This window comes from Podarcis vaucheri, assembly GCF_965113315.1.
Source record: "Podarcis vaucheri genome assembly, chromosome: 6".
Lineage (NCBI taxonomy): Eukaryota > Metazoa > Chordata > Lepidosauria > Squamata > Lacertidae > Podarcis > Podarcis vaucheri.
The window spans coordinates 88,655,862-88,668,567 of record NC_138764.1 but is presented as its reverse complement, the minus strand read 5'-3'; the positions used below and the strand labels follow the sequence as shown (position 1 = coordinate 88,668,567).

Here is a 12,706-nt window from a genome sequence, read left to right as displayed (position 1 = left end):
ATTTATACTCCTTTTGTAACAAGGCTCTTCGTATATCTATGGTTCTAAAAGGTAGTTTTTTAAAGGTCCACAAGATAAAAAAAAACCCTCAGATCATTCTCTGTATGGGCTGCTTGCTGGAAATGCTGGACATGCTGGACTAATGGGAAGTCTAAACATAAGATACGTATTTTGGACCTATGTTCAGAAATTCTGGTCTTGTAACAGTTCACAAATTGTTCAACTAAAAACTGTGTATATTGTATCTGCTGCACTTGTGGGCTGTTATGTGTAGGCAGTACCATTCCTGCAATTAGGACCAGATTTGCCTTCCGGGGTTGATCCATGTACACGGCTTTGTGTTTACAACTTAAGACCCATTTGAAGAACATCTCATCCAGTTCAATCTTTGAAAATCAGCTCTGAATCCCCCCCCCCCATTCTCCAGTGTGCTACCCTTCCCATTGTGGCGGCCCGGGTTTGCCGTTCCGTGATTGGACTTACGCTACTTGTTGAACGGTTCATTTATTCAGTCTGTATAATATTTATTGTACATGTAACTTGTTAAGATAGAGTTGTACATTTATCCACTCCATGTTTACAGTATCTCCAGGCTTTGTCTTGAACATGGCATTTTAGTATGTTTGTTGTTTGAATGGTTATAATTCTATCTCTATTCTAGCTATTATTCTAGTAAATTTGGTTGATACTTACAAGTCAGTTTGTGGTGGTGTTGTTTTGTTGTATTATTATCGTCACCACATTTGATACTTTGTGTATATACTTCAGAAAATTAAACAGGATTTTAAAGCAGACATATTGCTTTAAAGTTCAAGGTGAAAATAACCCTCAAAAAGTTCACCTTTCTACAACTCTTTCAAAATGTATTTGCAGGAAATACATTATATTTTAAACTATAAGAGATCTGCCCACAATTCTTTTCTGTTTAAAGAAGACGGCAGAGCTTTTAAGAGCACGGCAAAATGAGTCATTAGCAAGGAACAGAACAAAACCACATTCACCTACAAACAACCTGAATATGAAGTCATCTCATTACAGAGATGACCTGGCAACAGCTTACTGTGCTCTAACAAAATCCAGGATAGACTGCTGCAATGAATTATACATGGGGCTATCTCTGAAAAGTGTTTGTACTTTCAACAAATTTGGCAGCCAACCTTTTAACCAGCACTGGCTGCTACGAAAACGTTACTCCACTGGTTAAAGATTTGTCAATGGCTTCTGTCTTGTTTCTGAACTCAAGTAAAAGAAATGGTTGCAATATTTATAGTGCTAAACAGCTTGAACCACAGTACGTAAAGACCATCTGCCACATGAACCTGATTTGACAAATTATGTCAGCTTCTGGGGACCCTTCTCTTCAGAAATTAGGGAGATGACGTTAGAGAGATGGCCTTTTATGAAACTCTACATGTTTACTTCTTGCCTTCATTGCTTTCTTTTGGGAGTCAGGGAGAAGTCTGTCCTATTCTCCCGTACTTTTAGGAGTCCTGGTTTTTACTGCTCTTCTGGTCTAATGAATTTATTGAAATTTATAATTTTTGTTTCATTTCTATTGGGTTTTATCTTCATAAGGGCTTTATTTAGATGAAAGGTAGGATAAAAATTGTAAATAAATAGTTAATAGTTTCTTGGGTTGCCTTTGCAAAGCCTGCACACAACTTGGCATAGAAAGAGACTAATCTGGTGATTAGGAAACGGAGGTGTGTAAGGTACATAACTCAAGATTACTTGGGTAAGTGATATGAGTCATCCTTTTGTGGTCGAAATAGAGGTTGTATCCCGATGTCTCAGGTTCACGAACTGCTGCGGACTTGAATTCTAGCAGTGGTATGATGGACCGAATAATCATTTTGTCGGCACTTAAGATGTAAGTGGGAGGTGCATTTGAGGCCACAAATTGCAATTCTAAACAGGGCTCCGTGTCTCTAAAAGCGATTCTCCACCCACTGCCAAAAAGCATCAATTCCAGGGAAGAAAGAAGCACATAGCAACATTCCACAACACCCTGTTAGCAGTTAATAATTTCATTGTTTTATTCCACTGTATGCAAACCACTCTGGGAGCCCTTTTTTGGCTGAAGATTGGGGTAAAATGCTCTAAATAAATAAATAAATAAAAACAAAGAGTAACACCAGATGAATGGGATAACTGTAAGGAGGTTATTTCAACAGGCATCCCCCGCTCCTCCAATGCATCACAGAACTTTGGCACTTACTTTTTTAAATGAAGGTGTAGCTACTGAGCCAAACAGCTTCTGCACAGTGTAGGGAAAGATGGCATGAGCCTTCTCTGCCTCGAGGACTTGTTCTTCTAGGAAAGAGACATGGTGTCCTGCCATTTTCACAAATGCCTAGAAATGCCAGAAGAGAATAATAATAATAATAATAATAATAATAATAATAATAATTTATTTATTTATATCCCACCCATCTGGTTGGGTTTCCCCAGCCACTCTGGGCGGCTTCCAACAAAATATTAAAATACAATGGTCTGTTAAACATTAAAAGGAGAGAAGAGTGACTAGTGGGGTGCCACAGGGTTCTGTCTTGGGCCTGGTCTTATTCAACATCTTTATCAACGACTTGGATGATGGACTCAAGGGCATCCTGATCAAATTTGCAGATGACACCAAACTGGGAGGGGTGGCTAACACCCCAGAGGACAGGATCACACTTCAAAACGACCTTGACAGATTAGAGAACTGGGCCAAAACAAACAAGATGAACTTTAACAGGGAGAAATGTAAAGTATTGCACTTGGGCAAAAAAAATGAGAGGCACAAATACAAGATGGGTGACACTTGGCTTGAGAGCAGTACATGTGAAAAGGATCTAGGAGTCTTGGTTGACCATAAACTTGACATGAGCCAACAGTGTGACGCGGCAGCTAAAAAAGCCAATGCAATTCTGGGCTGCATCAATAGGAGTATAGCATCTTGATCAAGGGAAGTAATAGTGCCACTGTATTCTGCTCTGGTCAGACCTCACCTGGAGTACTGTGTCCAGTTCTGGGCACCACAGTTCAAGAAGGACACTGACAAACTGGAACGTGTCCAGAGGAGAGCAACCAAAATGGTCAAAGGCCTGGAAACGATGCCTTATGAGGAACGGCTAAGGGAGCTGGGCATGTTTAGCCTGGAGAAGAGGAGGTTAAGGGGTGATATGATAGCCATGTTCAAATATATAAAAGGATGTCACATAGAGGAGGGAGAAAGGTTGTTTTCTGCTGCTCCAGAGAAGCGGACACGGAGCAATGGATCCAAACTACAAGAAACAAGATTCCACCTAAACATTAGGAAGAACTTCCTGACAGTAAGAGCTGTTCGACAGTGGAATTTGCTGCCAAGGAGTGTGGTGGAGTCTCCTTCTTTAGAGGTCTTTAAGCAGAGGCTTGACAACCATATGTCAGGAGTGCTCTGATGGTGTTTCCTGCTTGGCAGGGGGTTGGACTCGATGGCCCTTGTGGTCTCTTCCAACTCTATGATTCTATGATTCTATGAAAAGCTTCCCTAAACAGAAATAAAGCTAAACAGTCTCTTTTTTAACTTGGTTTTAGCGTTGCCCCAGTTTTATATCCCAGCTTTAAGAACATCTCTCCAGGGTCCCTGCTTCCTCCAATAACTCAGAGTAGTTTTTTGTGAGCAACGGTCATGCTAAATCAATGCACGGCATGTGAAAAGAAGAGGGCTGTACCAATACTCCTCCTAGTCCAAGCACAATTACTATGTATAAAACAGAAAATAATATTTAGAATTTATTGGACTCCACTACATCTGAAGCAGGGCAAAGGCTAATAGAGTTCTGCCAAGAGAACAAGCTGGTCATCACAAACACTCTTTTCCAACAACACAAGAGACGACTCTACACATGGACATCACCAGATGGGCAGCATCGAAATCAGATTATATTCTCTGCAGCCAAAGATGGAGAAGCTCTATACAGTCAGCAAAAACAAGACCTGGAGCTGACCGTGGCTCAGATCATCAGCTTCTTATAGCAAAATTCAAGCTTAAACTGAAGAAAGTAGGAAAAACCACTGGGCCGGTAGGATACAATCTAAGTCAAATCCCTTATGAATACACAGTGGAAGTGAGGAACAGGTTTAAGGATTTAGATTTGGTGGACAGAGTGCCTGAAGAACTATGGATGGAGGCTCGTAACATTATACAAGAGGCAGCAACTAAAACCATCCCAATGAACAGGAAATGCAAGAAAGCAAAGTGGCTGTCCAACGAGGCCTTACAAATAGCGGGGGAGAGAAGGCAAGCAAAATGCGAGGGAGATAGTGAAAGATACAGGAAATTGAATGCAGATTTCCAAAAAATAGCAAGGAGAGACAAGAAGGCCTTCTTAAACGAGCAATGCAAAGAAATAGAGGAAAACAATAGAATGGGGAAAACCAGAGATCTGTTCAAGAAAATTGGAGATATGAAAGGAACATTTTGTACAAAGATTTCCATAATAAAAGACAAAAGTGGAAAGGACCTAACAGAAGCAGAAGACATCAAGAAGAGGTGGCAAGAATACACAGAGGAACTATACCAGAAAGAAATGGATGTCTCGTATACCCCAGGTAGTGTGGTTGCTGACCTTGAGCCAGACATCATGGAGAGTGAAGTCAAATGGGCCTTAGAAAGGATTGCTAATAACAAGGCCAGTGGAAGTGATGATATTCCAGCTGAACTATTTAAAATTTTAAAAGAGATGCTGTCAAGGTGCTACACTCAATATGCCAGCAAATTTGGAAAGCTCAGCAGTGGCCAGAGGATTGGAGAAGATCAGTCTACATCCCAATCCTAAAGAAGGGCAGTGCCAAAGAATGCTCCAACTACCGCACAATTTCACTCATTTCACACGCTAGCAAGGTTATGCTTAAAATTCTACAAGGAAGGCTCAAGCAGTATGTGGACCGAGAACTCCCAGAAGTGCAAGCTGGATTTAGAAGAGGCAGAGGAACCAGAGACCAAATTGCAAACATGCGCTGGATTATGGAGAAAGCTAGAGAGTTCCAGAAAGACATCTACTTCTGCTTCATTGACTATGCAAAAGCCTTTGACTATGTCGACCACAGCAAACTATGGCAAGTTCTTAAAGAAATGGGAGTGCCTGATCACCTCATCTGTCTCCTGAGAAATCTCTATGTGGGACAAGAAGCTACAGTTAGAAGTGGATATGGAACAACTGATTGGTTCAAAATTGGGAAAGGAGTACGGCAAGGCTGTATATTGTCCCCCTGCTTACTTAACTTATATGCAGAATTCATCATGCGAAAGACTGGGCTGGATGAATCCCAAGCCGGAATTAAGATCGCCGGAAGAAATATCAACAACCTCAGATATGCAGATGACAGAACCTTGATGGCAGAAAGCGAGGAGGAATCAAAGAACCTTTTAATGAGGGTGAAAGAAGAGAGCGCAAAATATGGTCTGAAGCTCAACATCAAAAAAACGAAAATCATGGCCACTGGTCCCATCACCTCCTGGCAAATAGAAGGGGAAGAAATGGAGGCAGTGAGAGATTTTACTTTCTTGGGCTCCATTATCACTGCAGATGGTGACAGCAGCCACAAAATTAAAAGATCCCTGCTTCTTGGGAGAAAAGCAATGACAAACCTAGACAGCATCTTAAAAAGCAGAGACCTCACCTTGCCAACAAAGGTCTGTATAGTAAAAGCTATGGTTTTCCCAGTAGTGATGTATGGAAGTGAGAGCTGGACCATAAAGAAGGCTGATCGCCGAAGAATTGATGCTTTTGAATTATGGTGCTGGAGAAGACTCTTGAGAGTCCCATGAACTGCAAGAAGATCAAACCTCTCCATTCTTAAGGAAATCAGCCCTGAGTGCTCACTGGAAGGACAGATCGTGAAGCTGAGGCTCCAATACTTTGGCCACCTCATGAGAAGAGAAGACTCCCTGGAAAAGACCCTGATGCTGGGAAAAATGGAGGGCACAAGGAGAAGGGGGCGACAGAGGACGAGATGGTTGGACAGTGTTCTCGAAGCTACAAACATAAGTCTGACCAAACTGCGGGAGGCAGTGGAAGATAGGAGTGCCTAGCGTGCTCTGGTCCATGGGGTCACGAAGAGTCGGACACAACTAAACGACTAAACAACAACAACATCATCTGTACAGAAAAGGATTGTCAAAAACAGCATTTTCTTGGAGATGTAATAAGGATAATGCTTCCTTAAAATACATGTTTTTACAATGTCCTATACTTACTAGGTTTTGGGAGAAAGTAGTGAATTATGTAAACAGGATTGTATGAAAAAAGCTAAAATGTTCAGAGGATAATATTCTTTTGAACTACATACCTACTATATGGAATTTGACAACTAGACATCAATAAAAATAAAAATATCTTAAAAATATCTAAAAGCATAATAAAAACATCAAGAATTAAAAACCTCCTGATTCTCCTTGACATCTGATGGGAGGGCGTTTCACAGTGAGGGTGCCACTACTGAGAAGGCCCTCTGTCTGGCTCCAAGTAACTTCGCTTCTCACAGTGAGGGAACCAGAAGAAGACCCTTGGAGGAGGACCTCAGTGTCCGGGCTGAGCAATTAATGAATTCATCAATGAATTCCCTGTGCCCTTACTATGGCCAAAAGACTGATATTGCTGCACTAGAAAGATAAATGTGCAGATCAAAGGACTGAAGATCTGACTACACTTGCCACCTATGAGTGGATTGCTTACAGATGTAGACTTTTGCATGGGCACTTTCAAATGCTTTAATAAACTATAATAAGAAATGCAAATAGGTTCCTTCAACTATCATACACATAAATAATGCTAACTTTCCAAGCTCAATTGTGCTAGGAAGAATTTCCATCAGTGCACACAAGAGGTTGGGTTTGAAATTTAAGAATTTACAGTCCTGATAACACAAAGACTTCTGAGTCACTTAAAGTGATATTAAACAATGCCATATGTATATTGCCATGTTTTGCTGCAGAAGCAGACTTCCTCACAGCCATTACAAGAGTGTGGCTTGTTAAAAAGAGAACATAATTCTGTTAAGTCACACAACCTTCCCTCACATAAACATCCGGCATTCACAACACACATGCACTGTGGAAGAGAGAAGCAGGCAGATTTGCTACCTAATAGAGTAAAAGAAGACGTATGAATGTTTGTGTGTATTCATTTATATTCACACACGCAATCCTCATAATACATACATGCACACATTCCCATCTCTCAACAAAACCATTCACATGCAACTACAGTAGTAACTCGGGTTAAGTACTTAATTCGTTCCGGAGGTCCGTTCTTAACCTGAAACCGTTCTTAACCTGAAGCACAAGTTTAGCTAATGGGGCCTCCTGCTGCTGCCACGCCGCCGGAGCACGATTACTGTTCTCATCCTGAAGCAAAGTTCTTAACCCAAGGTACTATTTCTGTGTTAGCGGAGTCTGTAACCTGAAGCGTACGTAACCCGAGGTACCACTGTATCACATACATAGAACATTCACATTTTCAGTCTATCAGTTGACTTCAGGATTGGTTCAGCAGAGAAGGCATCAGGTAGCACAAATTAACTGTACACTCCTCAAAGTGCCCTTAGGCCCTGTATGTAAATTTTAACAGTTCTGAGTAGTTAGAATATTTATAAATGTCCCATGGATGAATCAATGGCCTAAGAGGTCTCATTTCAATCTACTGAACCCAGAGTTCTTGTAGCCAATAGCTATGAAGATTTCAAAGACTGCAGATTGTATTTACCTGAGTTTTTATTACCTGGTTTGTTTGGGGTTTTTTTGGGGGGGTGGCTGACAAAAGCATTATATTACTGCAACTCTGCATGTTCTAGGCTTTAGTTTGATGCTTCACTGACCTCTTCACAGCATTCAAAAAACATGCAACAAGAATTAAAAGCTTCATCGTATCAGTCCCGCAGAGAGCTGAATAATGTTTTCATGTTTCTAGGCATCAGCACCAGATTTCTAGGCTCACTTTTAAATCTTCAACACAAACGGAGAAAAGAACTTTCACATGCATATTCTTTGGGACAATTACTTGATGTGATAACAAACCTCTAGCTTATCCACTTTGGTATAGATGCTGTTCATTTCTATCACCTTGGCTTTAATTAGTGGAATTGCCTCGTCCAAGAGTTGGGATGTATTGCTTCTAATCTGTATAGAAAAAAAGGGAAAGAAATCTGAATCAGAAAGCACTAACAATAAATACCAGACATATTTCACTCACTATTTAGAAACTGAAGTACTATTACTGTGTTTTAGTTTTTATATCAGTACTGTGTGCTTCCTTAAGAAAGTTAGCTTATGCGTATAAATCTCCTGATAGCCTCCCATTCAGTCCACATCTACATATCCTCAATGATGCTACAGTATCAAGTGCTCCGTTATGAATTGAGAACCATGAAAATATTCTCCAGATGTTGCTGCACTACATCTCCTGTTACTTGATGAGAGTACAACAACGTTGAGAGGACCACTGGTTCCCTATCTTTGCTTTTGAATCTGGGCACATGCATTTGCAACAAAAAACCACATGTTTTCACACAACAATATAGCTATTTGGCTTTCTGTTCACCCTTGTAGGAGAATGAATGCCATGTGTATCAAGTGAACCTTGGGCATCCTCTAACTGACAATTAGTTGCCTTCAAAGCTATCCAGTGAAGACTCTGAATAATGTTAAGATAACATATTCTTTACTATAGCACTGCGGAACCTGAAGTGCTCCAGATGTTGTCAGACTCCAGCTTCCATCCGTTCCACCTAGCATGGCCAATGGTCAGGGACAGTGGGCGTTGTAGTTATGAAACATCTGGAAGGCCTCCCATTTCCCACCCTGCTTTACACCAACAAAAGATGAAGCAGACAAAGGTGGTATCATCACTATTTGACATCCCTTTGAACCAGGTCTTTGTTGTCCAAACATTTACAAAAGCAACAGAGCACTTCACGGTCTAAACAAAGTTATGATGGCATAAACCATGGATAGGCAAACTAAGGCCCAGGGGCCGGATCCGGCCCAATCACCTTCTAAATCCGGCCCACAGACAGTCCAGGAATCAGCGTGTTTTTACATGAGTAGACTGTGCCCTTTTATTTAAAATGCATCTCTGGGTTATTTGTGGGGCATAGGAATTAGTTTATTATTTTCCCCCTCAAAAATATAGTCCGGCCCCCCACAAGGTCTGAGGGACAGCAGACTGGCCCCCTGCTGAAAAAGTTTGCTGACCCCTGGCATAAACTCTAATCCATGAAATCTTATGCTATAATAAAAATGTTAGTATTTGAGGTGCTGCAGAACTCTGTTGTTTTTGCAGCAGCAAACAAGCATGGCTGACTCTCTGGAAATATTTAAAAATCATTGGTTCAAGGACAAGGAAACGGAACAGAGGTTAGAAACTGACCCTTAATTTACCAAAGATAAGCAAGCGAAGGTTGCTTGTTAGTGTTGAAAGACGCAACCTCAAAAGGCCTTTTGCAAAGCCAACGTAAGTACATTGAAAAGAAATGCAGTTTGAAATGTAGACAAAACAAGGAGATATTAATCTACAGAAGAACACTAAAGGTAAGCCCTATAAGGTCAAAACAGGCATCTTCCTCCAGATGCAGAAATATATAAGAATCAAAGAATGATAGAACTATACTGTTGGAAGGGACCACGAGGATCATCTACTTCAGCCCCCTGCAATGCAGAAATCTGTTCCTCAAGAAATAGAACACCTTTTTGCCAGAGATTAGCAGGTTGAATTAAGAACCATACCAACAAAGAAACCAGCATAGAAATATGCAGCAAACCCTTATTTACTCCTCAACCTTGCACCCCCTTTGCTAAAAAAGAAATTCCATTCTATCCTCTCCTCTTAGATAAAGGGAGGGTGTTGTGAACTCTGATGGGAACATAATCCCTTTTCCCCGGGAGTAGCCAAAACAAACATGCGATGGTCACCTCCAGGCTTGACTACTGTAATTCGCTCTACATGGGGCTGCCCTTGAAGCTGTCCCAGAAACTCCAGCGGGTGCAGAATGCTGCAGCGAGGCTCCTCACAGGGTCTCTGCCATGGGAGCATATTCACCCAGTGCGTTTCCAGCTGCATTGGCTCCTGGTGGAGTACAGGGTCAGATTTAAGGTGCTGGTTTTGACTTTTAAAGCTCTTCACGGCCTAGGACCCTCGTACCTACGGGACCGCCTCTCCTGGTATGCCCCACGGAGGACCTTAAGGTCCATATATAGCAACACCCTAGAGGTCCCGCGCCCTAAGGAAGTTAGATTAGCCTCAACCAGAGCCAGGGCCTTCTCAACACTGGCTCCGGCCTGGTGGAATGCTCTGTCTCTTGAGACCAAGGCCCTGCGGGATCTGATCTCTTTCAGCAGGGCCTGTAAGACAGAGTTGCTCCACCTGGCCTTTGGCTCAGAATCAGTTTGATTCCCTCCCCCTTTTTCTTTTTCCTCCTATGATGAGATTCCTCCCTAATTGTTTTAATGTTGTATCTTAATCTTTTAAATTGTATTTTGATCAACTTGTTTTTATTATCGGTTGTTAGCCGCCCTTAGCCCGGTCTTGGCTGGGGAGGGCGGGGTATAAATATATTATATTATTATTATTATTATTATTATTATTATTATTATTATTATTATTATTATTATACAGAGCAAGGTAGGTCCTCCTAACTATCCCAATTGGTATTGGGTGAGTGGGTGAGAAGAGAGAGCAGAGGGTTCTGTGTTTATCAGGGAAACAACCAGTATGAAGAAGTTGCCACTGCTACATGAGGGAGAATGTCTTTGATCTTTTTCATAAAGAGGAGGCGATCTTTGACTTCAAAATACTTTTAGAAAAAACATCCCTTGATATTTTTGTTTCTTCTTGCCCACATTATTTTTGTCCCACTGATCTGACACAGGATGAGAGAAGGCAGTAAAGTCTTTGTGTGTGTCTGCCTGTGTTGAGACAGAATGACGGTTCTATTTTCCCTTTCCTCTTTTGTGTCTACACATTTCCCGCAGTGAGCCTCAAGCTTGCACACACTGCCCTTCCCAGCCAGCATGGCTGCAACAATTACTCTGGACATTTTCACTTCTGTTTTAGACCAACCAGTTTGCTGTGATATTCACACTCAGGCAAACCGTAGTACAGCGGAACCTCGGGTTATGTACCGTCCTCCTTACGAATGCTTCAGGTAATGAGCTCCGCTAACCCAGAGGTAGATGTCCCCAGTTGCGAACTTTGCCCCAGGATGCAAGCAGAAGTCGTGCGCCAGAGATGCAGCAGCAGCACCTCATGTTAAGAACGGACCTCCTGAACGAATTAAGTTCATAACCAGAGGTACTACTGTAGTCTTAATTACGGTTGGTGGAAACAAGCCAACTTCAAAAACACAGGAACGGCTCACATGTAACACTAAAAGAGCCTTCACAGATCCAGCGGCCTCCTGACGTTTTGGTCTACAGATCCCAGTTGGTGAACCCCATGCCGAACCATCAGGAGGGAACCAAAAAAAATGAAAGCGAAGATGTGGAGATCCCAAAACATGACTGATGGATGCCAAGATGGACTTAGGTATAAAACAGCCCAGTGTGCCATTCTACCTCTAAACCCTTCCTGCTTTGTAGATTAAACGAAATAAGTCTCACCTGGTTTACAATGTTCAGCAAATCTAGCTTCCCTGGGTTAGAAATCATTACATCAGTAGGCTGTTTTTTAAAACCCTCAAAACATGAGACTTTGCTGATTAGTTCTGTTTCACACACCCTGCTGATCAAGGCTCTCACATCTACAAATATGTGAATTTGATAAAAATGTATGGCCGTGTAAAGAAAATCTGATGTCATACATGTCTAATGTGATGGATCTCATTTTATATATTTATATAACCAGCACTCTCAGTTCAGCCACATCTTTGCCCAAAGATTGTTTGAAGTTAGTGTCAAGTTGTGGGCAAACATATCAGACGACACAGTGATTCTTCAAACAGCTCTTCTTTATTCAGATGCCAGAACAGAACTAAGCTGGGGGCTCAGTCAGCCTGCTTATATAGAGCTCCAGAACAATGTAACTGTTGCTATTGTCTAAAACTATCCAATCACTGAACGTCACTTTTCGATCCTTCATTTGCATACAAAACTATCCAATCACTGAACGTCACTTTTTGATCCTTCATTTGCATAACTATCTACAGTATCCCCCTGCTGTCCCAGGGTGAGAACTTCAGTACATAACAGTTAGGATTCTCATAAATAATAGGAACCAACAAATTTATGCAAATATATAAAGAATCATTGAGCCCAATGACTGTAACAACTAAACATACCCAGAGAAGCAGGATACTGAAAGCAGTGAAACAAATTAATGTAGAATGTTTTATTGACTCACTAATTAAAATGATGCATCCATTTCTTCATGACAACAAACAGAAGACTATAAATTCCTTGGTTTGTTTTTATGTGCAAAAATTGGAATGAATCTGAAAGATGACATGAAATTTTATTGGATACTATTTCATACACTGCTAAAAGGAAGCTGCCACTACAGGTATTTAGCACTGCCAAGCACAAATTCAGCAGACTAAGCATAATGCTTTGATGCTGCCAGATCAGGTCAATAATTTGTATACAGCCTAATTATTCATACTTCAGATTCTCTAAAAATGTTTTCATGCGTAGAGCAAAGATGAAGCAAGCAAACACCCCCATTGAAGAAAGGGATTGGGGGGGGTATCG

General features: G+C 41.3%; 1 protein-coding gene across 1 annotated transcript in view; it reads right to left on the bottom strand.

Annotated features, from left to right (window-relative positions):
* BCAS4 (breast carcinoma amplified sequence 4) overlaps nucleotides 1–12,706 on the bottom strand; it is a 53,439-nt gene that overhangs the window by 29,496 nt on the left and 11,237 nt on the right. Inside the window, exons 3-4 of the mRNA XM_082226593.1 lie at nucleotides 8,042–8,143; nucleotides 2,219–2,353 (exon numbers count right to left, since the gene is read on the bottom strand). Of these exons, the coding sequence (XP_082082719.1) occupies nucleotides 2,219–2,353; nucleotides 8,042–8,143 (237 nt within the window). The remainder of the gene's footprint in view (nucleotides 1–2,218; nucleotides 2,354–8,041; nucleotides 8,144–12,706) is intronic.